This window comes from Panthera onca, chromosome D4 (genome assembly GCF_046562875.1).
Source record: "Panthera onca isolate mPanOnc1 chromosome D4, mPanOnc1 haplotype 2, whole genome shotgun sequence".
NCBI lineage: Eukaryota > Metazoa > Chordata > Mammalia > Carnivora > Felidae > Panthera > Panthera onca.
The window spans coordinates 63031487-63059131 of record NC_138351.1 but is presented as its reverse complement, the minus strand read 5'-3'; the positions used below and the strand labels follow the sequence as shown (position 1 = coordinate 63059131).

The 27645-nt window shown below is 41.3% G+C and overlaps 1 protein-coding gene and 1 long non-coding RNA gene across 5 annotated transcripts in view; both read right to left on the bottom strand.

The window, feature by feature from the left end:
- Positions 1–27645, bottom strand: part of LOC132663150 (uncharacterized) — a 218377-nt gene that overhangs the window by 33898 nt on the left and 156834 nt on the right. The gene's annotated exons all lie outside the window — the stretch shown is intronic.
- INVS (inversin) overlaps positions 1–27645 on the bottom strand; it is a 156161-nt gene that overhangs the window by 33402 nt on the left and 95114 nt on the right. For all 4 annotated transcript variants that reach the window (XM_078436648.2, XM_078436647.2, XM_078436650.2 and 1 more), the window contains 4 exons: positions 23917–24072; positions 23198–23427; positions 19122–19228; positions 11742–11954 (listed from right to left, as the gene is read on the bottom strand). In XM_078436648.2, the coding sequence (XP_078292774.1) occupies positions 11742–11954; positions 19122–19228; positions 23198–23427; positions 23917–24072 (706 nt within the window). The remainder of the gene's footprint in view (positions 1–11741; positions 11955–19121; positions 19229–23197; positions 23428–23916; positions 24073–27645) is intronic.

Below are 27645 nucleotides of genomic sequence, written 5' to 3'. Positions count from 1 at the left end.
GAGGCCAGGAGGAGAAACGAGAGGCAATGGGAAGAGGATGGGCCTGTGACAGCCCAGTTCCAGAAAGGGGCAAGTTGCCTGAGGATGAAGGAGCTGAGTTAAGGACGAGGTTTGTGTGACCAATAGCATCAACTGGTAGGGATTTCCAGGGGAAAGAAAGGGGGAAGAAAACTAACATTTATTGAGCATCTTCTGTACTGGGTACTGAGGACCATGGGGTTCGAGTCTCCCTAGAGGAAACTTCGATTCAGAAGGGACACTGAGGAAACAAAGACCTAACAAATAATGGAGGAAGTGCTCTGCTAGTGTGCTTGCACAGAGCAAGTAGTGATTAGTTTTGTCTGGAGGAGTCCGGAAGCTCCCAGCTGGGGCTTCTCAAAGATGTGAAGTCTGCTGGGGCAGATTGGATGGGAATGAGGAGTTCGGTGGGAGGGAGCAGTTTGGGCGAAGGCAAGTAGTGTGGAAAACTGGGTCTGTTTTGCCTCTTCTCATCTTTGAACAATGCTTGCTATACCCAGCAGGCACTCAATGCAGATTTGCTGCCCAGATGACTCAGTTATTGCTCAGGAAGAGAATTAGGTGGCCACATAAGGTTCAGGTTCAAGTAGAATGAATGATTCGGTGTAGTGGAGAGAAGCCCACGCTGGGAAGTATGAGAAATTTTCTAGTCCTGCCCCTGCCAATAACTACATTGAGCCGGTCACTTTCCTGTTCCTGAGACTCAGTTTCCCCAGGTCTGACACTTGTGTGATAGTTTATAACCTGGAATTGATTTAGGGGCCTGTTTAGAAGCCAGATGTCTTTACAAAACCTGGGATATCTTTTGTAACCAGAGAGATGTCTTTTATTGTTATAGTTGGTATCAGAGTCCCTCTTGGGGGAGGGAGGACCTTGTTTAGACAAATATTGTAATCAGCTTCAGAACGGACCTGAGGGCTGGCAGCAGGTGAGACGTTTGGGACCTAGGTGGTGAGTGGCCCTGAGGCTCCAGGGTAGGGCTATTCTGTGGTGACAAAAAATAAATAAATAAATAAATAAAATAAAAAAATAAAAGAATGTTTGAAGCTCCTGACAGGAGGGAGGAGATGAAAAAACCAGAGAGAGAGAGAAAGGAGGGGGAAGAAAGAGAAGATAGAAGTCCTAGCATTGTGTAGAGCAAGGGCCAGGCCAAAGAGAATCCTCCATGGTGAGATGATGGAGAAGGACTTTACATCTGTGCTCATCACACTTTAACCCACAGAGTCTCCTGACATCTCATTAAAATCTAGGTTCTGATTTAGCAAGCCTGGAGTGGGGCTCAAGATTCTGCATTTCTAGGGGCATCTGGGTGGCTCAGTTGGTTGAACTTCTGATTCTTGGTTTCAACTCAGGTCATATGTCCTGGTTTGTGAGTTTAAGCCCCGCATCAGGCTCTGCATTGACAGTGCAGAGCCTGTTTGGGATTCTCTCTCTCTCTCTTCCTCTCTCTCTGCCCCTCCCCTGCTCACATGTTCTGTCTCTCTCTCAAAATAAATAAATAAACTTTAAAAGAACAAAAAAAGGCTCTGCATTTCCAACAAGCATTCAGGTTATACAGGTGCTGTGGGTCCCTTGAACCACACCTTGTGTAACAAGGCTTAAGAAAATGGAAAAGTGTGATATGGACTGTGAACTGTATCAAGATGGGCTAGGAAGTGCGTTTCTCCTCAGTGATGCAACTTTTTGTAAGGTCTACTAGGCTCATACCACTTTTTTATAAGCACCCTGACAAGCTGCAGAGCTAAGATACCAGACATGGAAGCAAGAAGCAAGAGTGAGGCAGAGGCACTAAGCCTCTGTGAAGTCACAGAATTCAGATTTCCATAGGCTGTGGGATTTGAAGCAATGCTTGTTTAGATCTCAAGGGACACAGAAGACCCAGATGTAACCCGCTATCTGGGTTACACTCTGATATAAAGCCTTGTCCACTTAACTTCCCCTTCTGAAGGTTTTTTGTCCTGTGGTGAAAGCTCCCGATCTGGGGTCCACGCTTGCTTATCTAATGGGTTCCCACTGGCTCCCATCTGAGCAGAAGTGGCCAGATGGGTTGTGCTAACTCCTGTGTCGCTCTGATGTTTTCATTTGACTCCGGTTTTGTTCCACGCTTTGCCAACTGCTGACGCCCGAGTGTGCGGCCCTGCAATCGACAGGCTGGCTGGACGGCCTGTTATCATCAGCGACTGAGATTCGTATGGATGCTAGCAGGTGCCAGTTCAGTGTGAGCTGTGCGGGAGAAGGCTGCTTTTCAGAAGGTGGAAGCATCTGGGTGGCTGAAGTGCCGCTAATTGATCTAACAGCCTTGCTCCTGGCAGGCAGGGGGACGGCCTCTCTGTTTATGAGCACCGATGAAGAGAACTGCTCTAGGAAAATATTGGTCATTTCGACAGACACACACGTGCGGTTGTCTGGCTTGGCAGCCACATGGATCTCACTGCCATTAAGAAGGGCTTTGAGGTGATAAATTAGACTTTGTTGTTTGAGCGGTCATTTCTCTTTCTTTGGGGAAAGCAAACAGCTTTCCTTTTCAATTCCAAGAAGCCACTTACAATCAGCCCCTGGGCAACCCTTGTTACTGCACACCTTTCTGGGCCTCCAACAGAGACAGCCACAGGACACACAAGGGATCCGGCCTTTTAGAGTGATCAGGATGTCCAGAAAGCAGGGGCACTCGGCCTTCTGAAGACTTCTTTGGAAGGGGAGGTTTGCAGGAGGGTGTTGTTGTTTTGTTTTGTTTTTTGTTTTTATTTTTCATTTTGGTAGAACCAAGTAAAGCAGATTTGGAAGAAAGAATGCAATTATCAGAATATATCATTAGACCATCAGTCTGTGAATAGAAATAAATTAATGTTTAAAAAATTTGACTCATTAACAAAAAAAAAATCTTCCGGGCGGCACACCGCCCACAACTGTGCAGTTCTCCAGAGCTGTGGCTCTTGATGTAAAAGTAGTGATCGCTGGGGAAAAGGGGGGCGGTGGGATTAGAGCTGGGAACGATGCATAACCTGCATCCTATTATATACCTGCTGCCTTAAAACAAAAGCAACAACATGGGGTGCCTGGGTGGCTCGGTCAGTTAAGTGGCTGACTTCAGCTCAGGTTATGATCTCATGGTTCGTGAGTTTGAGCCCCACGTGGGGCTCTGTGCTGACAGCTCAGAGCCTGGAGCTTTCTTCGGATTCTGTGTCTCCCTCTCTCTCTGCCCCTCCCCCCACTCACATTCCATCTTCCTCTCCAAAAAGATTAAAACAAACAAACAGAAGCAACGACAGCAACACACATGCACACACAGGACACAGCCCGAGAGGAGAACACGAGCCTATGCATATCCCTGGGGAATAAGGTCCAGCGCCACTGTTCATGGCCCAAGTTCAAAGGAATTTCAGGTGATTCATTTTTATTTGGTAGATAAGGAAAATGAGGCAGAGAGGTAAGTGATTTACCTATGACTACATACAGCTGAGCTGGAACTCAGCTTTTCACCCCTCCCTGTACAATTTACCTCTGTGACTGAGTCATTTTCGTAACATTTCACTTCATCTTTTTCTATCATTTAAAAAATGAACTGGGTCATAAGAAGAAACTGCTAATATTGCATCAGAGTGGCCATTAACAGCCTTTCATCCTAAAACTCTCAGATGCAGTAATTGTCCTGAAATTTAAGTGTTTTTTTCTCCAACTAATTTATTACAGAATGTGTAAATTCTAGTAATCTTCGTGGGGATTATGTTATAAATTCGACCTATTTTGGTCCAATTTAGCAAACAAACACTAGAAAAAGAATCAGTGCTATTCTAGTTTATATGAAAAACTGAAGAGAAAAAAAAATCCTATCTATGACACAGCAAGTAACATTTTAGCAGGAGATTTATTAACATGGCGGAATGTTCACGCACAAAATAGTCCTACCTTGTCCTCTCCTTTTTTCTATTATCTTAAGGGAAACTGACCAGACAGCAGTTTTCGAAGGACTGCCAATTAGTCTGGTTTGTACAGTCTTTTCTAGAGCAATGCTTATAGCTCCCCAGAGGCTCAGAGTATAAAAAAGGGAGAAAGTCAACTGAAGATGACATCATTGGCAATGTCCATTTTGGGTCCTGTGCACCACAGAGCAAAGAAAGTCTCCCAACTGTAGGCTGAAGGAACCGGGGCTGTTTCCCCCAGGGCAGAAAAGATTTAAGGGACACATTGCTGCTGCAGATCTCTGAGGTGCTATTGTGAGCCACTGGCGTGCCCTGCAAACCCTCCAGATCAGACCTAAGTCCCAAGGATGGGGATTTCTCCAAATTAGTGGCCTAGATGGCAACTGCAGAAATGGGCCAATAAGAAACTCAGTAATCAAAAGATTGCCTGATGTGCAGAGAATCAGATCAAGGGCAATCATTTAAATGACTTGGCCATCCAATGGCTTAGCATCTCAGGACTGGGACTGTTTGCAGTGTGGCACAGATCTGCCTCTGGACCTGGACAGTTTGAGTCCTGGGAGATGATTTTTTTCTACCCTCCTATGTGGCTTCCATAGAGAGCTGCATTTGCCCAGTTTTGACAAGAAGAAACTAGTTCTGTCAGACAACGCAGAAAGAAGCAGGGTCTTTCCCATTCGAGTGGAGTATTCAAGTTTCCATTGCCATGGATGTAGGGCCTATGAGGGGTTTGAAAGATGTGATTAGAATGGCTTCACAAAAAGGGACATCTAGTTTGTTTCGACGTCCTACTGTTGGACCAAGTTAACTGGGCTTTGCCCTAATGACATTCTTGATTATAGTCTTGGTGTAGGCTTGCAACCAACTAATCTTCTTAATTTTCTCAAAAATTTAGTTAGAATTTGATGTGCTCTGCCATGGTAGTTAGCTTTGAGAGTAATAGGAAGAATTTTTTTATTAAACTATGTTGCAGAATTGTGATGGTGGCTTGGCACCACTCTTTTTTTTTTTTTTTTTTTTTTTTTTGAGAGAGAGTGAGAGTGGGGTAGGGTAGAGAGAGAGAGAGGGACAGAGGGAGAATCCCAAGCAGGCTCCATGCTGTCAGCCCAGAGCCTGATGCCGGGCTCGAACCCATGAAGTGTGAGATCATGACCTGAGACAAAATCAAGAGTTGGACGCTTACCAACTGAGCTACCAAGTTGCCCTAATACCATTATTTTTTTAGTTTTTAATTTTTTTTAAATGTTTATTTATTCTTGAGAGACAGCGAGAGCAGGGGAGAAGCAGAGGGGGGGGGGGGGGAGACACAGAATCCAAAGCAGGCTCCAGGCTCTGAGCTGTCAGCACAGAGCCCAACACGGGGCTTGAACCCACGAGCTGGGAGATCATGACCTGAGCCAAAGTCGGACGCTTAACTGACTGAGCCACCCAGGTGCCCCACAACACCATTCTTTTAACAACAACACTGGAACAACTGAACAAATACTGGGTTAAGAGAAAAACTGATTTAGGGCCTGATTCTGGTTACACTTATAAGTATAAGAAGAAAGAAAGAAAGAAAGAAAGAAAGAAAGAAAGAAAGAAAGAAAAGGAAAGAAAAGAAAGAAAGAAAGAAAGAAAGAAAAGGAAAGAAAAGAAAGAAAGGAGAAAGGGAGGAAGGGAGGGAGGAAGGGACGGAGGAAGGGAGGGAGGGAGGAAGGAGGGGAAGGAAGGAAGGGAGGGCGGGAGGGGGGGTGGGGGGAAGCAGGGCTGATGCACGCTGGCCTGTCCAAACGGATGCTGGCACCTGGAGACAGCCTGCAGCCTAAGTGTGGTTGGTAGGAGTCCTGGCTTAGGGCAGGACTGAGATTCCTGTGCCATCTTTCTCCTTTACTAGCTGTGTAATTTCAGGACAGTTAATCTCTATGTGGTATTTTCCTTATCTATGAAATGAGATTAAAGATAGTTGCCCTGTGTCTACCTTACTGAATGACTGGATGGACTTAATGAACCAATATATAAGAACTTTGTAAGCTGTAAAGTACTATATAAACGTAATTGGCATTACTGCTTTTTAGGTAAAGCTGTTAAGATAAAGCTGCCCCGTGACAGGATCTGGTTAGAAGTGAAGAAATCAGTGTCTGGCATGGGTTCCTTGCAGTTACGAGCCACAGGGCTTGGCCTGATGATACTTTCAGAGATGCTCATTGATGAAACCACACAACTCCCTTTCCTACAAGAGCCGCTTTAATCATCTCTCTAAAACCTCTCGTGGGTCCTGCATTCATGGCAATGGAAATCTAAATACTCCACTGGAATGGGAAGGAGCCTGTTCACTGTTCTGCAGTGTCTGACAGAATTTTCCTTTCTTCAGCACTGGGCAAACACAACCCTCTGTGGAAGCGACACAGTGGTTTCATGTTCAAATACATGCAGTGGTGACCCCCTTTGCTCTTACGTTTCTTTTAAGAATCAGAATAAAGAACTGTCATAAACCTGTCAAATGGTAATTTGCTCATGAGAAATATCGAGGGAGCTAGGAAGCCAAAGGCACAGATACAGAAGCACCAGTGTGTGTTGTGAAGATAAATGGTATGTAAACATAGTTCCTGCCTGAGTAGGGCAAACAATTAAAGTGGTACTCTTACAGAGATCCACAGAATTGAAGGAGACCTAAGAGAGTATCTGGCCCAAGCTTCCCACTTGGCTGAGGGGGACACTAAGGCCGAGAATGAAAAACGATACATGTAAGGTTTCAGACCCACTGTAGGGGCAGCTATTAAACATTTAGGATTTTATGATTAAATGCTTATTAAATCTCAGGTATTTTAAGAGACTGGACATATGGAGACACACAATATAATCCCTGTTCCCAAGGAGTTGATAGTCTAGTGGGGGAATGAGGCCCATTCACTCCTGCAGATGGTTCTGCGTGTAATGGCTTCTGGATGTGATGGGGGCCAACACGGAGGGATCTACACGGAACTATGGGAGATGTGGGAGGCAGTGACTACACTGGAAGAAAAAAAAAACACCTAGAAAGGGTGTCAAATGAGAAAGAGGGAAGGAACTGAGAGGTTATAAGAGCGTGAGCGAGGACATGCAACCCAGGTCTCAGAGAATCTTTGACTCAGAAGAAATCTCAAAGACTGGCTCTTCATACAGCTGAAAGAAATTCCTTGTATATCACCCCGGCGAGATGATAATTCAGTTTCTGCTGGAATATTTCCAGGGAAAGGAAGCTGATTACCTCACAAGGCATAAAAGGTTCCGCTCTAACCTTTTCAGTTGGTGTTGTGTGGTATGTAATGGGGTCTTCTGTACGATTCTGTCTCTTCATTGTCACTGAATAACAGGCTGAGTAATATCTGGTCTCTGACTTCCTTTCAAGGGAAGAAGAAAATGTCACGTGTCTTAGGACCTTTGACTTATAGAATGTTAGAGCTGAGGAGCGGGGAGCTCAGATATCATTTAGTCTAATGGTTTTTAAAAGTCTCTTTGTGACTCATGGACTTTTTTGACATTGTGATAAAAATATGTAGGTCTCCTCCCCCAAAATGTCCATATGCTCATGATATACAAACCGTTGCACACAGTTTCAGGGCATTCATGGAGCCCCAGAGCCCATCCTGGATTAAGAAATCTTTTCATTTCTTGGGAAATGGGAAACTGAGGCTCAGAGAAGTGGGATGAAATGGAGTGGAATCATAGGAGTGATTTCCCATGGGTCAGACGACAATGTGAGCAGAGGAGTAGGGCTTATGGGTCAACCCTGGAGAAACTCATTGCCAGACTGAAGATGTTCAGGGAAGCAGGCAGTAAGCGGATCTATTATAAATTGAAAAGGAGACTTGGGGTAGGAGTGGGGGTGCCAGGAGCACTTTCTTTATCTGAAAGTTGGTTTATGGAAAAGGGTGTAGACTTTTCTCTTTTGCTTTAAGGGGTATCTCAAGACCAAAAGGTAGAAAAGAACTTCTGACAGAATTGCCCTCTACTGGAATGTGTTTGAATTCTTTGTCACTTGACTTTTTTGAGGACACAGAACAACCTCCTTAGAAGGGACTTCAGCATCACAAGAGTTTGAACTGGATGACTCAAACTGGACTTGATTATGTTAACTCTAGGAGACATATGCAATCTCATAGAGTAGACAGAAGGCAGCTCAGGTCTCCCAAAGAGTATGGTAAGTTAAGGAAAGGGAAATGTGAGGAAGTGAGGGAAGTTCAGGGTGGCGGAGCCCTCAAGTGTGAGGGTGTGGGAGGGAGGCAGTCATGGAGAGAAATGGGACTTGGAGATAGAAGCGGAAGCAGAATGATGAAGGGTCTTATGTGGGACCATGGATGGTATTCAAGAACAATGGCCCGTGTAGCATGGTGGGACATGAGAATGGAGGCAAGAGGACATTTCAAGAGGAATTAACAGAATCAATGGTGGCATCACTAGCAGGGAAATCAGGAGGCGAGAAGAAAGGCTGTGCTGATGAGGTGTAGGTTTCACAGTGAGTCTGAAGTGACAGTGACAACAAGACACAAAAATGGAAAGTGTTGGCAAGTCACAAAAGGACAGCAAAGTGGAAATGCCCACTAGGCAACTGATGATGTGGAATCAGAGTTCCAGGAGGTCAGGATGTGAGACAGATTAATGGGCTATCTACAGAGATGAAGTCACTGAGGTTTCATGAGTAGACACCTTTCCAATGGAAAAAATGTATAGCATGAGTAGAAGTCTAAGGAGCAAGTCTGCAGAGCTGACCTCAGTGTGGAGATGGTATAATTAAAAAGCTGTGAGAAGGAAGAGATGGAGAGACAGAAGAGAGCTGGGATAAGAGAGTGAAATAAAAACCCAGCAAAATGGAAGCTTCTGGGGACAAGAGTGATCAACATAAATACAGTCTTGTCTAGTGTGCATTCAACTGTGTGCTATGGCAGGTAAATTATAGCAATGTTCCTTTTAGCAACAACATAGGTGGTGCAGTGTGAGTTATAAAGTGCTTTTAAGTGGATTATAGCTATTTCTTAAATAGTACTTTCTAAAAGACATGCCTTGGAAAGCATGACTAAAACTTTGCTCTCTCCCAATTTCTCTATCAGTAAATGAGAAGTCATTTGAAGTTTAATAAGTTCTTTTCACATCGTTGCTTTAAGGATGGTGATCTGTGCCATCCCGATGTGCTATGCTGGGAAAGGTAGACCGAGGCGGTGCCATGTGCCTGGGTCACCTTGGCCAGCGAGGCGGTAGCAGCGAGGACTGAAGTCAGCATTCTGATTTTTGTTCCTTAAAGCCCAAACCACATCCAAAGTTAAACACTGACTCAGATCTTAAGAAATAACTTCTGAGAAATAAAATTAAAACAAATGAAATCAGTTTCTTCTCCCTTTAAATATTTCTCTTGGAGTCCTATGCCCACAAGCACCGTAGGAGGTGATGGTTAGACTGTAAGAAATTTATTTACTTCCAATAATGACACCTAATAGAGGAAAGATTGTGACTGAGAAAAAGGAAAGAGGTTACCGTTCCCAGTTTGGGCCATTTCAGATATTATCTCAGTAAGCACAGCTCCCACATAACAGGTTTTTAAAAAAGACCTTCAGGGGTGCTGGGGGGCTTAGCTGGTTGAGCATATGACTCTTGATTTCAGGTCAGGTCATGATCCCAGGGGCGTGAGATTGAGCCCTACATCAGGCTCCGTGCTGAGCGTGGAGCCTGCTTAAGATTCTTTCTTTCCCTCCGCCCCTCCCCCACTTGCTCTCCCTCTCTCTCTCTCAAAAAAAGTAATAAAAAAGTTTTTTAAATGAACTTCAGAAACTAAGAACAAAGAGGACCCATTGTCCACAGCCGTGAAACCAACCAGGATAACAATGAAGGGGGGGTTGGGCTAGATGGTCCCTTAATCCCCCTACCTTTTCAAACCCTCAGGACTTGGAGTCACAAAAGGCCTGGTTAGGAAAAAAAAAATATTCTAAGGCTCTATTTATGCATGTCCTGAAGTGAAAGCCCTTCCTCTCTATAGGAGATCTTCTGACAAATGGATTCTTGGTTCTCGGCTCTATGCTGACTCAGCAGTGCCTGTCCAAACTCTTGGCCCCTGGGGTATACGGCCACTAGGCAGCACTGCAGGCAAAGGAGAGAAGGAAGAGGCTGAGATCATTAACAGAGAAGACTGGGGCGGAGGTTCCACAGAACTGGAGAGTGCCTCCAAGTCAGCTGGTCTAGTTTGTCATGTTTCATAGATGAAAAAACTGAGGCTCAGAGGACGGATGCTGTGTTACCCTACAACCCCTCTATTCTGCTGGAAAGGGAGTTTGGGGACTCCAGGGCCCCCTCTCTATGCTAATGAAGTAGAATGTATTTGGACTAATACACTCCTTTTTCTTTTTTAATTTTTTTGGTGGGGGGGGTGTGCAGGGTGGGGAGGATATACAAAGTTGTTGCCTTTGTACAGTCCCACCAACATATTCAGGTAGGTGTGACTTCAGATTCTGAAAACAGAGTCTCACCCATAAAAACCTGAGTTTATGGAAACATCAGATGGAAGGAAATATAGCATTCCATCCCTTACAGAGAATATTTAACTTACAACTCAGGATAATTTGCCATGTGTATTAAGTAATACCCACTTAACAGTTGTCACTCTCATGCAAGGAAATTTCCTAATAAGGATAGAAGAAGAGGCACGTAGAGAGGCCTTAGGTTAAACTGGATTCTTTGGCAAAAGCGAAGAGAAGAGACCCTCATAAAGAGGACCGTGCAAGATAGTATTTCCTAGGATGCCACCAACTGCAGTAGCTTCAGTCACAGAAAATGATGTCTTCCTGTCAATCTCATCTACCAAAGGCCACCATTATGGTTGGCATCCCAGTTCACAGTGGCATTTAACTTCTCACTAAAATGGCTTATCCTGCCTTTTATTATTATTTCAAATTATTATTTATTACACACATGCTTCCCCCTTGTGGGCAAGAAATGGAAGGATTCAAGATTTAGAAACATTCACGATCCAGCCAGGAAGTTAAGATTCTGCCTGTTATCTTCCGCATCAGAGGTTTGGGGACCTATACCTCCTGATGCAATAGTTCCCTGATAAATAAAGCATCCCAACAAAGGTATCCAAGAAAAGGTAAACCAAGGCATAACCTAAAAATCAATCACTTCTGGTAAAATAATCACACTGTATATGTAATAGGCACACATGACTATTTTACATAGTCTATAAAAATAGCGTGAGGTCCTTGAGGCAAAATCACTATTTTCTCTAAAGGCTCTAGCCAAGAGTTTTGAATGTACAGTAAGAACCCGGTCAATGTTTCATGAACACATCACATGAGTTAGTACAGATTTGATAAGGAATAGGTGGGGAGGGCAAGTTATTCACACAACTTGGTCGCTTTAATCAAATCAAAACTAGACGCTTCTCATGAAGTAGGTTAGATACTGGTGTTGGTTTCCTGTGGAAAGGCAGGAAAGGAAGGAGGAGGAGCAGTTATCTCTCTGTAGCTTCCTGTAGGTAAGCTCCTGCCCCCCACTCCTTGCCATCGTGGCTGTGGCAATGGTTTGTCCCTGGGTTGGAACCGGAGGGGCTAACCTAGACGAACAGCCAGCCACCAAGTAGAGACTGGGCCTTGGTCCTTCCCTGTAGCCTCAGTGCCCCATAGGCCTGGTGGGCAAAAGGGGGCGGGGTGCGACACAGGGACAGGGATCAAAATTATTTCTTTCTGATCCTCTTCGGATTCCTCCTCCTGGCCACTGCCCACCCCCCCGCCCCACGTGCCCCCTTCCACCCTGATTCTGGGCTGTGAGAACATAATGTCCACAGCTCTCACTTACTTGGCAGCAGCATCTTTTCTCAACTGTTCGTGCTTCATGAGGAGATTTTTCCGATCTCGAAAAGCTTTTCTGACCTTGTACCCTTTGTAGACCGCCTGGATTTTGAAGGCAGCGATGTCTTGTATGGCTGCGATGGACAGGGCGCCGTGCTCCAACATGAACTGGATCACTTCATGGCGCTCACCGAGCAAGGCATAGTCAAGGGGAGTGTACCTGAAGGAGGAAGGTATTTTGTAAGTGTTGGCATGTAACCTGAAGTACAGTTCAGTTGGCAATATTATGCAGCAAAGGAAACTTCATTCTGAGATGTGGACTCTTCCTCAGGCAAGGCTATCTTGTGTACTCCAGGGCTGTTCCTTTTTTTTCCTGAGGGGACAAAACAAGGCAGGAGCTGGGGTCAGGTGCTTTGTGTCACTGACCATGATGGTTCCTGGGTCTTGCTTGCTGGCTCACAAACCGGGGGCTATAGGAACACATGATCACTTTTCTTCTTCCCCATGTGCCAAATAATACCCTGCTCCTATCTGAAAAAGTACTGCAGATAATTTCCTGTGGGACTCCTAAGTTTAAGCCTGGGACTACTGATAGTTAATGCTTGTGAAATAAAAAATACATCTCCAAATGGACAGATTTAGTATATGATGAGGATGGCTCTTTAAATCAGAAAGCATTTATTAAGTAGTTTTGGGACAGCTGCATAGCCATCTGGAAAAAAAAGAGAAAGATTCTTATATCACATTTTACATGAAAATGAGTTCTGGATGAAGCAAAGACCTAAATATAGAAAAAGAAACCATGGAAGTACTAGAAGAAACCAGGGAAGACTTTTTAAAAAATTAGAGTGGGAAGGTCTTTTCTAATAAAAATAGTACAAAACTCAAAACTGTGAGAGAAGATTGACAAATCCAACTACATAAAAATAACAAAATTTTGCAGGGCAAAAAACACCAAAAACAAAGATAAAAGAGAGTCCTCAGAACAGGAAACACTGATGGCTCCTAAACATATAAAAATATGTGCAGCTTCACTCATTTAAGAGAAATATAAATTAAGACTAACAAGGAGAGTTAGGTTAGCTAACCAATGAGCAGGTTAGCAAAGATTAGAAAGTTTAATAACCCACTGTGCTGGTAAGGATGCAAAGACAGGCTCCCTATGTACTACTTTAATCTTCAGAAAGACCAATTGGGCAGTATCTATCAAAATTGTTCCCACATCTGTCCTCTGGCATTTCACTTGCAGGCATATATTCCAGAGACCTGCTCTCGTGCGTGCGTGTGTGTGTGTGTGTGTGTGTGTGTGTGTGTGTGATGCTTTCTGTGTAAGGATATTCACAGAGGCACAGTTTGAAATAGTTAAAGAATGGAAACAACCTCAGGATCCATCAACAGAATACTGCTTACATAAAGTACAGGCCATTTGTGTAACGAAGTCATCTCTATAATGCAGCCATTACTGTGGCATGTGAATAAAATAAGGAACAATGTCCAGGATGTCTTGTTAAATGAAGAAAAAGAAAACAGTTAAGCAACAGAACAGTATTATGGCATGCTCCTTTTGAATAAAAAAAAAGAGAACATATCCCTGTATTCTTATTGATGTAAAATATATCTTTAGAAGTTTACCAAGAAACTGGTTGACAGCGACATCTCTGGGGAGGAAACTGGTTGTCTCAGAGGCAGGGGTAGGAGGGACATTAAGTTTTAACTGAATGCTTTTTTATGCCTTTTATTTATTTATTTTTAATGTTTATTTATTTTTGAGAGAGGGAGAGAGACAGAGTGTGAGTGGGGAGGGGCAGAGAGAGAGGGAGACACAGAATCCGAAACAGGTTCCAGGCTCTGAGCTGTCAGGACAGAGCCCAACACGGGGATCGAACCCACAAACCGTGGGATCATGACCTGAGCCGAAATAAAGAGTTGGATGCTTAACCAACTGAGCCACCCAGGTGCCCCTTTTATGCCTTTTTATACCTTTTAAATTCTGTACACTGTGCACACCTTTTTGATAAATATATTATTTAGAAAAGATGGGTTTTATTGTCATATAGCTATATATTTGAATCTCAACTGGCTACTTTCTAGATGTATAATTTTGGGCAAATTCCTTTCTTAAAATATATCCTTTCTATTTCTGGAAATATAAAATAATTGGATAAATACACAGAAGAAAATAACAGTCATCTATTCCCCCCCCCCCCCTTAGAATTAATCAGTGTTGTTATCTCGGCAGGTATGTTTTTTAAATGATTACTTTGTAATAATGACACATATTTTAAGTATTAAAATAATGCAAAAAAATACAAAAATTGAAGTAAAATAAAATCCCAACTCTACCTTCCAACAATGGTAATGCTGACTGTCACTTCTTAACCAACTTACCTCTCCTCACTACAGATTTGGCATGAAGAATAAATGAAATAATAAATCCAAAGAAGATAACACTGTGCCTGGCATAAAAGAAGCAATTAATAAATGTCAGCTGTTGTCGTTATTATTATAGGACATGCACTGCATCAGGGTTTGTGATACCATGGTCACATGTCATCGATATTGTTCCCACAGGACCCAAGCTAGGAGTTATGGCCACCTAACGACTGCTACTGATCTGATTCCTCTCTGGGAGACTGTTACTAATCCAACACAATCAGAGGTGTTAGGAAGAAATGATCAGCTGATTTATGAGGTGGAAAAACTGATGATTATATGGATGCATGATTAGACACAGAAAATCATCCAGTGATTATAGAGATTTTCTCTCTTCAAAATTCACCTGACAGTCATAGACGTCAATGGAGGAGATTTTTCAGTGTAAGCAAAGGGTGGTTTGGTCACTTCTATAAGGAAACTGAATTCAGAAGGAAGTCTGTATGTTAAAATTAAGAAACTCTCATTTTTAGGACATCTTGATCTGTCTTCGCTGTTCAGGGACCAGAAGGCCCTATGGTAGAGGTGCCAACATAAACTTTAAAAACATTATCTATAAGTAGGTAGTGTCTTGTAAATTCAGAAGAACTTTAAAATTTTTCACTATATATTTTATTTAAAAATTTTATTATTTAAAAAAAATTTAATTCTAGTATAGTTAACATACTGTACTGAATCAGTTTCAGGTGCACAATACAGTGATGAAGTGATCAAGATAAGTGTAATCACTATGTATTCTAAAATATCTTTCATGACCGTACTCTCTCCCAATGGAAAAAATTATCAGAGTCACAGAACTCTATGACAGTAGAGCTAAACTGAATTTTGGAGGTCTTTTGGCTTAACAGCTTCATTTCATAAATGAGTAAATAGATTCAGAAAGTTTAAGCAACTTGCTGAAGGTTATGTAACTAGTTCCCTGCAGAACCCAGACCTGAACTAAGACTGTATGACTCCCTGTTCAGTAATCCTTCCACAGCACATCTATCAGTCCTGGAATATAATCCTTGTACAGAATGAAGCTGCTTCTCAAATCAACGTGCAAATTACGTATGCATTTAGTAGGTTTGATCATCTTTTCTAGAATTACTAATAGGAGTGTCTTTTTCACACAGTATACAAGCAGGATTATCAAAATCTGGTGTGTGAAAGTAAGGCCCAACCTCTGCCTTTGCTATATCTCTCAGGACACTTGTGGATGGAAAATTATATTTTAAATATCTTTATCATGAAAAACTGTATTTTTATTATGAGAAACTTCAAGCATAAAAATAGCATAATAACCATTTATATGCTCATTACCCAAATTTAACAATTAGCAAGATTTCTGCCACATTTGCTTCCTCCAACTCCTTTCTTATTATTTTTGGTGAAGTGTTTTAAAGCAAATCCTAGAATTCCTATTATTTAATCATTCTGCACTACGGTATTGATCCACAAATAATGTGGACATGAGCACAACGTCATTACGGTATTCAGCAAAATTAACAGGAATTCCTTAGCAAAATCTAGTACCCACTCCAAACACAGATTTCCCAATTTTCTAAAAAAATGCCTTCTTTATAATTGGCTTATTCAAATTAGGATTCTTAGTCAATATTTGATTCATGGAAACACAGTCCAAACATCCAGAAATATTTTAAGACCAAAGTCTATGCCTAGTGTTTGGGGACTGACCATATTGCAAATTACTACTATTGAATCTTTCTTCACCCCAAATTCAATTTAGAAACACTCAAGTGCTGTGAATATTCCCATCGATGCCGGAGGGTGGCTGTCAGATAGTTATTGACTGAAAGCCAGCGGTAGTTGGCAAAAATTATGTCTATACAGTGCACATCAAGTGCTTGGTGTCAGTGCATGAGAAGTAAAAATTAGCACCATGTTGATGGTAACCAGTCAAGAAACAATGTAGATAAAGCCAAGAGACAAGATACAATTGGCCTTGCCTGTGCAGGAATGGTCTGATGGGATGAGTGGAAGGCCTAAACTGGAATGTCAATAAACATCAAAGGCAGAGCCGGGTTCTGACATTTGCACATCAAGGTGCACTGCTGATGAAACATTAAAGGAGACTAGGATATTGCCACTGTCTCTTTTCATCTAAAGATTGGCAAGTACAGTTAGGAGGATTTTTCCTTCAGTCTTTTGGTCTGTAATTAACATATGTTTACTCTAGGAGGCAGTAAGCACCTTAATTCATACTCTTACTTAGGCCTGAAATTTAAGGCTTCCCCTAAAAATGGGAACTGAATTACAACAACAAATGTTTTTACTGTTTCCTAAGAAAACAGCAGTCAGGCAGTAAATACTGTTATAGAATAAATCCTTTCTAATAGACCTAATAAATCATCACAAATTCCTTAGGATTCTTAACCTTTCCCTTTTGCCTTTATGGGATTTCTAAGAGCGAAATCTTCTCTCTCACATATCTGCTTTCATGTCAAAACCTCAGCCTTGAGGATTCTGCTTGGCTTTCCAGCTTCCTTCAATGTCCAAACCCCTAAATCTTCGAGTCTTCTTGGTTTTGCAGTTGTCATTTGACTATAATAGAGACAGTGAGTTCTTTATACAACCCCTTCCAAAGTAAGACATACTAGTCTGATTTACCTAATACTGTATGTACTCGAAGAATTCCAGAGTTTCTTTCTTTCTTTTTTGTTTTTTTTTTAATTTTTTTTTTAACATTTATTTATTTTTGAGACAGAGAGAGACAGAGCATGAATGGGGAAGGATCAGAGAGAGAGGGAGACACAGAATCCAAAACAGGCTCCAGGCTCTGAGCTGTCAGCACAGAGCCCGACGTGGGGCTCGAACTCACGGACTGTGAGATCATGACCTGAGCCGAAGTTGGCCGCTTAACTGACTGAGCCACCCAGGCGCCCCTGTTTTTTTTTTTAAAGTTCATTTATTTTGAGAGAGACTGAGACAGCACAAGTAGGGGAGGGGCAGAGAGAGAGGGAGAGAGAATCTCAAGCAGGCTCCACACTGCTAGCGCAGAGCCTGATGTGGGGCTTGAATCCACGAAGCCGTGAGATCATGACCTGAGCCAAAACCAAGAGTTGGATGCTTAACCAAGTGAGCCACCCGCGCGCCCTAAAGAATTCTAGAAATTTCTAATGCAGGTGTGAGGCAGGGGAAGCTACTGGGAGCCTGAAAGCATCAACTCAACAATGCAAGTTATTTACTGAGCACTTACTTCCTGAAAAGCACTGTGAGAAACACAGAGATGACGATTCTCTTCAGGAGTTCTCTAACACAGAAAAAGGATTACATAAAATTATCAGATAAAGTGAAGTGTGCTAAGTGCTATACAAACCCACAGTGTGGGGGAGAGCTTTGTTTGGAACACCTGCCTCGGGGATCAGAATAATCTTCTTAGATGGGACTGCATTTGAATGGAGGAATGACGTGACTAACAATTATATTAGAAATATGATTTAGGGAGGCTACTTGGGAACCAAATGAACTGAAGGAGGGAAATTTCAAAGGGTGCAGAACAGCAAGGAGGCATTGCGATAGTCCCGGGAATGAGTCAAAGAGGGCAAGATTTAGACAATGGTGCTGGTAATAAAAAGGAAACGACAGTGTGAACCAAGGAGAGACACTGAGTCTGAAAGACGGATTTAGAACTCACCGGCACCCAGGTGATTACTGAAGCCTCCGTGGAGATGGGCTAAGAGGAAAGATCTAATCCTTGAAGAATGTTTAAAAAATAAAAAAATGGAAAAGGAGCCAAAATAAATGGAGAAGGAGCAGACACAATTGCAAGAGAATCAGGAAACTAAACTGTCACAGAAGCTTGGAGAAGATAGTCTCAGTAAAGGTAAAGAAGAGGGGTCAGCAGAACCAGGCGATGCAGAAAGGCCAATGAGAGTAGACAGGGGGACCAACATATGATTTCTCAATGAGGGGTCTGTCAGAGACCACTCAGACACTGTTTCAGCGTAAATGTGAGGATAGAAGGCAGACAGCAAAGGCGGGAACTGTGAGTAAGGGTAAATAAACGGAGCAGTGCAGGCACTCCGAGAGCAGGAGGGCTTTATAGGCAGAGAAGACAAACTTCAGAAAAGAAATAAATTGGAAAATAATAGGCGGAGGCTATCTTTAATGGGGAGGGGTTCTGAAAGTGGTGGGAGGGATGAAGGGGTTCACCCCAGAAAGGAGGAGCAGTTTTCCTGACACAAACAGGTGGCCTAGAAAAAGTGCCCCCTTCTCCACAAAATCTCCCACAGAACTGGCAGTGGTTATGGGGGTGGGGCTGGTGTCACGGGAGGAAGCACTGCAGTTATAGCATCCGTGAACAATGGTTCCAAAACACAGACCTGGCCAGGCAGAGCTCAGGTGTGGAAGTCACATGTTCAGAATCTTCCTAGATCCAAGATGGCCAACACTGTCTCCTGCTTAGACTTCACACTGTGTCTGCTCCTTTTTATTGGGCCTGGGCCCTGGGGCATAACTCCAGCCTAACTCTGAATCTTACATTATTCAATCCTCTCACCTTCTCCTTATTTTTCATGCCACATGATGGCACCTCTGTCCACTAACTGATAATAACCTCTTTATCAGGAGAAATTTCTTGAACATAAGACACATTCTACTGTCCTGACCAAATTCCTAGGTCTGGTCAGTCAGGACTCCCCTGACTTTATGCCAGCTACAAGCCACAAGAACCTAAGTGTCCTCATCTGTAGAATGTGAGCTTGCCAGAAGTAATATCTAAAGTTCTGAATAATTTTAAAATCCCATGATTCTAAATCAACACTTTTCTTTAGGTTTAGGATTTCTTACTGTAGTGTGGTGTTTCTTTATGAGTATACTTATTACTTCTGAACTAGTATCTAAATTTTTTTTATATAAAATTTTTTAATATATTTTTTTATATAGAGATTTTTTCATATAGCAGAAAGGATGTGAGTTGAACAACAATACATTCTTTTCATCAACAGCTTACCTTTCTTCATTATTTTCCATCTGATTAGGAAAAGCAGCAAAGTCTAACAGTAATTTAATGGCATCAAGATATCCGTTGTTACAGGACCAGTGCAAAGCTGTTCTTCCCTATAAGCATAAACAAAAATCAGGTATATCTGGAGTAGGTATTTTTGGACACATACTTAATTATGAAAAGGGAAAATATTAAATATACAGTGGAGAAAATGGATGGTATCTTAACCAAGTGATCAAAATTAATACTATGTTAAAAGGAACGATATGTTTCTAGAGGTGATACCCCGAGAAGGATTCAATATCACTTGTATAATATTCTAACCAAAAATGTAAAACTTAAGTCTAATTATGAGGAATCATAAGGCAAACTCCAATTGAGTGAGATTCTACAAAATAAATGACCTGTATTCTTAAAAAAAAATTTAATACCATGAAAAATAAAGAAGGCATGAAGCATTGCCAGAGATACAAGGGGGATATTTCATAGTTTTAAAGAAGTCAAAGAGGAAGATATCACAACCCTAAATCTGTATGCCACAGCTATTAAATATACAGAACAAAAAATGACAAAATTAAAAGGGGAGATGGTCAAATCCATAATCACGGTGAGAGATTTTTAACCCGTCCTTTGTAATAGTTCATAGAACAAATAAATAAAAGAGCAGTAAAGATATAGAAGACCTGAACAATACAGTAAAAAACTTTGATCTAAGTGATATATAACATTGTATCCAACTATGACACAATTAGTATTCTTTTCAAGTGTACATAGAACGGTTACCAAAATCGATCATAGGCTGGGCCACAAAGAAAGCCTCAAAGGACTTTGAAGGATTAAGATAATTCTGAAATAAAGTAAAGTAAAATAAAATAAAATAAAATAAAACAAAATAAAATAAAATAATTGTGTTATTCTGATTGCTTTCTGACCACAGTAGAACTGAAGTTACAAATCAGTGTGGTAGACAGAATAAATGCATGCTTTTGCAAAGATGTCTACATCCTAATCTCTGGAATCTGTAACTATGTTATGATATTGGAGAGGGGGAATTGAGGTTGTAGATGGAATTAAGGTTGCTAATCAGCTGAACTTGAGATGGGGAGATTATCCTGGATGATCTGAGCAGGCCCAATGTAATCATACGGGTCCTTGTAACTGAAGGAGGGAGATGGGGGAGTGAGTGTCAGAGTGATGCAGTGTGAGGGTGACTCAGCTAGTCATTGCTAGCTTTGAAGATGGAGGAAGGGGGCCACAAGCCAACGAAGGAGGGCAGCATCTAGAAGCTGGAAAAATTAAGGAAACAGATTCTTTCCTAAAGCCTTCAAAAGGAATGCAATCTTGCCCACACTTTGATTTTTAGCCCCATGAGACCCATTTTGGACTTCTGACATCCAGAACAGTAAGATAATATATTTGCGCTGTTCTAAGCCACTAAGTTTGTGGTAATTTTTTTTTAGCAGCCAGGAGGAAACCAACATAATCAATAATCGAAAGATAATGAGAAAATGCCAAACTGCCTAGATATTAAACAATATGCTTCTAAATGATCTATGGGCCAAACAATAATCAAAATAGAAATTAGAAAATGTTTGAACCCAATTATAGTGATGGTGCAACTTTGTGTGTGTGTGTGAGAGAGAGAGAGAGAGAGAGAGAGAGAGAATCCGAAGCAGGCTCCATGCTCAGAGTGGAGCCGGACGCAGGGCTCAATCCCACGCTGTGATCATGATCTAGGCCAAAAATCAAGAGTTGGATGCTCAATTGACTGAGCCACCCAGATGCCCCAGTGATGGTACAGCTTATCCAAACTTTCAGGATAAAGCTAACGCAGGCTTAGAATAAGAATCATGTGTAAATACATATATTGGAAGTGAATACTAAAAAAAAAATCAATAATTTAAGCTTTCACCAAAAGAATCTTTAAAAAAATAGTAAATCAAACCTGAGGGAAGTAGATGGCAGGAAATAATAAAGATAAGAGTAAACACCAATGAAATAGTAAATAACTTCAAATATGGAAAATTAACAAAGACAGTAAGTCCTTTGAAAAGATGAATAAGATGGAAAAATTTTTTTAAAAAGAAAAGAGACAACACACATTACCAATATATGAAATGAATAAGAGGAAATTACTATAGGTCCCATAGTCATAAAAAAGGTAAGAGAATATGTGACCAACCTTATGCAAAACATTTGATATTTTTAATAAAATGGATCAATTTCTCAAAAAATGCAACTTACCGTGGCTGAAAAGAAAATAATTAGAAATCTGAATAGTCTTGTATTTATTAGTGATGCTGAGTCAGTTATTAACACCTTTTACACAAAGAATACCTCTAGATAAGATGGCTTCACCAGGTGATTTTTCTGAACATTTAAAAGGAAGTAATATCAGTATTACACAAATTCTTTAGGAGAATAAGAGGAACTACTTCCTAACTCCTTTTAATTCACCATGTAAACAGCAAAGAGGTAAAAAAAAATGTTGAAAGATGCAGAAATAGTATCTAACAAAAATTAAATGGCTAATTGTGAATAAAAAACCCCAATTCTTGGCAACTAGAAATACAAGGAAACCTATAGCAAACACCATATTCAATGGTGAAATAGTTAAAGCTTTCCCCTTGAGAAGCCAGAATGAATTAAGGGTGCTAACTATCACCAATTCTATTCAACATTGTATTGGAGGTCACAGTTCAATAAGGTATGATATTCACAGATGATATGGCTGTATATGCACATAATCCAAAACAGTACATAAGACCTAAAAACACTAGAAAGTAGCTTGGCATACTACTTATGTAAGAAACCAGCAACTTGTAAAAAAAAATGTAGAAGATACTACAGATTGCAAAAGATGCATTTCTAATAACATAGGTACAAGAACCATTTTTTACATATTTTTCATTATGTCACTCTCACATATAGGAACAATCCTGATAAATATATATTGAGTGAATTAATAGAAATTATATTTTCTGGCTTGGAAAAACATAATATGCCAGTATTTTTGAAGACTTAATACAATTACACTAGCAAAAAAAGTCCATAGTGGCAAAACTGAGAGAAGTCAATACAATCCTATATGGCTAGGGAAGTGGATATTAACCCACATGGGTTAGAAAGCAGTTCGGCAGTAATATATAAGAGCTGAATCATATTCATATACCAATAATAAATAATCTCACTTAGGGGAAATTATTCTAAGGATACAATTAAAAAAAAGTTAAATGCACTTTGATGATTAATGAAATGTGATTTATAATATCACGAAAAACTATCCAGCAATAGGAAGTTACTTATTTAATTTTAAAACTGGGGTTACAAACATAGTTTGGATCCTGACTCTCCACAATAACCCTGGCCCTGTTGTCACCTTAGGGTAATTATTTAAGCTCTATGAGCTTCGATTTTCTACCCTGCAAATGGGAATAATAATAGCAACTCCTTTAGAAAGTTGCTGTGAAAGAGAGCCAAAGCATAAGAGACTCTTAAAAACTGAGAACAAACTGCGGGTTGATGGGGGGTGGGAGGGAGGGGAGGGTGGGTGATGGGTATTGAGCAGGGCACCTTTTGGGATGAGCACTGGGTGTTGTATGGAAACCAATTTGACAATAAACTTCATATATTAAAAAAAAAGAAAGTTGCTGTGAGAATTGAATGAGTTATGAAACATAAAGCTCTTAGAACTTTGGAATATTCAGCATCTATGATTATGTGGAAAATTATATACCAAAGGACAAAATGCTGGTGATAATTTTAAGTGAACAAAACAAAAATGTGGTTTATGAAGTATCATATATGTATGTATACACATACATACACATATACCATGTATGTTTATTTTAAGAAGTTATGAAATTATTCCCATTCTGTATTATGGCTTTGCTAAATTATATATGGCTATAGAGACAAGAACTAGAAGGAAAACAGGGAAAAATAAGACTCATTTTTAATTAACACATAAATTTATAAGTGATCTCTTTACTTGGTAAAATGTTGTTTCACTTTATTTTAGTTAATGAAGAATAAACAAACACCTTGGAGCAAACAATACAGAAAAGACTTAGAATTTCTACCTCTTTGTCTTGAATGTTAGGGTCTGCATTGTTTTCCATGAGCACTGCCATGCAGTTGATGTAGCCTCCATAGGCAGCGCACTGCAGAGGGGTTCTTCCCGCGTAATCTTGCACATTTGGATTGATCTTATTTTCTATCAAGATCTGGCAAACATCAGCATTTCCTCCCAGTGCTGCCCAATGTAGGAGAGAGTGTCCATCTTGATCCACTAGATCTACCCTTGCTCCACCTGAAAAAGCAAAAATATCAGTAAAATGTTGAACATAGAGAGCACTGATCAAAAAGGAGTCTGAAAACAGCAGTCCCTTAAATGCTTTGCTCTTAGCATTGTATACTATCTGCTTTGGATTTTTACAACAAGCCTGTAAGCTGGTCAGGGTAGGAGTCATTTTCCGTTTACACGAAATCAAACTGAGGATCAGGCAGGTGAAGTGGTTTTTCCAAAATCACACAACTACCAACAGGTGGAACTAGGAGTGGCCCTCAGGTTTCCTGATGCTTGTGTGTGCATGCGTGCGTGCACGCCCGTGTGTGTGTGTGTGTGTGTGTGTGTGTGTAGGTGCGCATGCATGTGTGCATGCATGCGTGTATGCGTACGTGTGGGCACTCCTCCCTCCATCTGTCCACCCGGGTGGCCCTCTGCCTGTAAACGTTTCAGCGAATGCAACAATTCCTACCTTCTGAGAGAGACTTAGTAGGAGCACTCTCAATAACTAACCTTTAATAAGTGTCTGGATCACATCTTTGTGTCCCATCTCACAGGCTCGGAAAAGTGGAGTGTGCTTCATGACATCAGTGGCATCTACTTGAGCGTTATTTTCCAACAATAACTTCACGGTACTGACGTGGCCAGAAAGGGCCGCGGCATGTAATGCTGGAAAGGGAGCAAAAGAAAGCAAAGAACTCTTTGATAACAACGTCCCCTTTTTCTTATTCTGTGTATCTTTTCCTCTTCTGATGTCTTCATTTTGGCTAAATGCAATTTAATCTTAAGGATTCTCTATTGTTCACTTCTACAGATTTGAATCTTCCTTTCTATTCATATGTACTACTCACATTTCCCCTCCCTTCCTGTCTATCTTTCTCATCTCATGGTTTCTTCCTTTCCATCCTGTTGCTCTGAAATGCTTTCCTTTCCTCAGTTACTACTTTATTATCTTTTCCTCCCTCTTAGAGGGGAAGGGAACAAAAACATGACAAAAGAGAAATGATTTAAACGAGGCAGGCAATTCTGCCCACCAACCCACTCAATAAACATCTGCCCCTGAGGGTTGGTGTAATGGGAGGTGTCAATCTACCAGCCCTTCAGTGGCTTAGCCATGCTATTCCTGCCATCGGTCTGCATACCCATGTGGTACAGAGGGTATGTGCATCCCACTGTATTCAGTGCATTTTTCATACAACATGGCTCCAAATGCAAGCCATTGATTTCCTCAGGGCCCAATTTAAGAAGCAGCAACTTGTTCAACATTGGAGAAAACACCTGAGAAGGAATGGGGTCTGCCTTCAAATGGGATTTGAAAGAGTCATTTTGACTATATATGAGTTTCATGTTATGCTGACCTGTGCCTATGTTACTTCATTCTAGCACTTGACTTATGCCATTACTCTTTGGATTACTCTTTAAATTCTATTTAAATACACCACTGCTTAAGTTCTGAGTTTGCCAGCATAAGGGCCTAGAGGTCTGGGCCAGTTCTTCCTAAGTATCATGGCTCTATAATGCCTAGAACAATGTTTCTTTCATAAGGAGTGATCCATGGACCAAACCTAGGATGCCTATAAAAACACAGATTCCCGGGCATTTACTGAGAACCTGCTACGGGCTGGGTATTAACGTAAGGGTGGGAATTCAGCAGAGAACAAAATACATAAGGTTACGTTCTAGTAGGAGAAGCAAAATAAAAATGGAATGGATAAGCAAGAAAGTGTCAGATGGTGACAGATGGTATAATGGGAGTATTAAAAGGTACCTTGATATGCAGAGTGACTAGGAGACCACTTTAACGGATGATGATGGAAAGCCTTGCTAAGGAGCTGATATTGAAGTTGAGACCTGAATCATAAAGAAAGAGAGAGCAATGTAGAGATCTCTAGAGGGAGGAGTTTGGGCAAAGAGAACAGTTGATCCAAGGGCAGGAGTGAATCTATGTGTTTAAGGAAGGCTAGGAAGCTGCAGCACAACGAATAAAGGCAAGTAAGTCGGAAAGGTAGAGAAGGCCAGGTATAAGTGGCCACATAGGGCCCAGTGATGAAGACACTGACGGACTTTACATAGGTGAGTGATAGTATTTGACTTGTGCTTTAATCAGATTGCTCTAGCTGCTCTGAAGAGAAGGCACTGTAGTAGGTTAGAATGAAAGCAGGGAGACCAGCTAACACTATTGAAGAAGACTCAGTAAAAAATGATGGTGGCTTGAGCTAGGGTGGCAGGAGTGGAGATGAAGAGAAGCAGAAAGATTTAAAATATAACTTAGGGACACTTGGGTGGCTCACTTGGCTGAGCACTGGACTTGATTTTGGCTCAGATTATGATCTCATGGTTTGTGAGGTTGAGACCTGCTTCCAGCTCTGCACTTACAATGCCTAGCCTGCTTGGGATTCTCTCTCTCCCTCTCTCTGCCCCCCCCCCCCCCGGCTTGTGAGCACATGTGTTAGTTATGGATTGAAGAATTGAAAAAGCAAAAAGGAAACACTGAGGTATCACAGAGGTAGTAAATGCAGAAGACAGCCAGCAATTCTAGGACTAGGGGAACATAAAGAAGAAGATGGAATTGCTAAAACCTAAAAGCCTAGAAGAGGAGCCCTGTGGAGTGGAAACTCAGACCTCTGAGCAGGGCTCTGCTTGACTGGTGTTGGTGCTCTGGGGCTGGTACTGTGAGTGTTGGAGAAATTGCAAGAAATTAACCATCACCACTGGAACAAACTATCACTGCTGTGTTGAAGAAGACTGACTAGGGTGATGCTGACAGGAACAGGAAACCAAAACAAGAATAGTAAGCAAACAGGAAGGTGTAATCCCATTCTTCTAGCTTCTAGTTTCTCTTTACTGCCCCTTATGGGTGGATTCTAGCAGGGCACCTACTGGCAAAGGGGGAAATGTGGTCTGCAGAGCCCGGGCCCTGGCATGTCAAAGACAGGAGAGTACCGTTATCATATCTAAAAAACATTAGCAAAAATTCCGCCATATTGAATACACAGATAATGCCCATATTTTCCTGATGGTTTTATATTTTTTTTTCAGTTTATTTGAATGAAGATCCAAATAATGTCTGTATGTTGCATGTTGATGAGAACTCTTCTTTCATGGGAAGCAAAAACAACCCTGTAGAGGGATGATGGAGACAAACTCACTCTCGTAGAAGAGAAATGGCAGGAAGGCATGTCTGACATATAATAAAATCCCCTTAAGAGAAAGAGCCAGGGAACTGACGAATCTGAGAAGAAGTTATGTCTGAACTCCAACCATGGGGCACATCAGAAAGACACCTTTGGTCAAAAGGATGGAAGTATCCTTGCCCATACTTTATTAAAATACACGACAAAGTTAAACTAAAAGAAAAGCTAGTGATGGAGTGAAAGCCTGCATACTAATGGGAGTCTGACAAAAAATGAAACGTTCAGACCATTTATAAATTCAATGTCCCACATATCATGTCTGCAATATACCCCTCTTTAAGAAGCTTAAGGTCGGGGCGCCTGGGTGGCACAGTCGGTTAAGCGTCCGACTTCAGCCAGGTCACGATCTCGCGGTCCGTGAGTTCGAGCCCCGCGTCGGGCTCTGGGCTGATGGCTCGGAGCCTGGAGCCTGTTTCCGATTCTGTGTCTCCCTCTCTCTCTGCCCCTCCCCCGTTCATGCTCTGTCTCTCTCTGTCCCAAAAATAAATAAAAGACGTTGAAAAAAAAAAAAATTAAAAAAAAAAAAAAAAGAAGCTTAAGGTCAAGAGACTCATAAATATGGAGAACAAACTGAGGGTTATGGGAGGGGTTGTGGGAGGGGGGAGGGGCTAAATGGGTCAGGGGCACTAAGTAATCTACTCCTGAAATCATTGTTGCACTAGATGCTAACTCATTTGGATGGAAATTTAAAAAAATAAAAAATAAAACAAGTTAAAAAGTAAAAAAAGAAGAAGCTTAAGGTCTACTGTGAAGTGCTGATAAAGAAATACTCTTGACAGTTAAAGTCTTTATTAAAATTGATATTACCTAAAACTCTTTAAAAAACAGTTTAGAAGGGGTGGTGGCATAGGGATAGAAAGGGAGATTATTAGGTATAACCCTGCCTCCCCACCAAGTGCCACATCAGTAGTTCTGGTGGGTGCAAACAGCTCTACTGTGTTTCCACAAGTAAGAAAACACTGAGAAGCTTGTAGCTGAGTTTTTATTCTGGTCTGTGTTGTGCTAATGTGCGATTTTCTTTCTTTTTCTGACTTGTAATTAGGATATA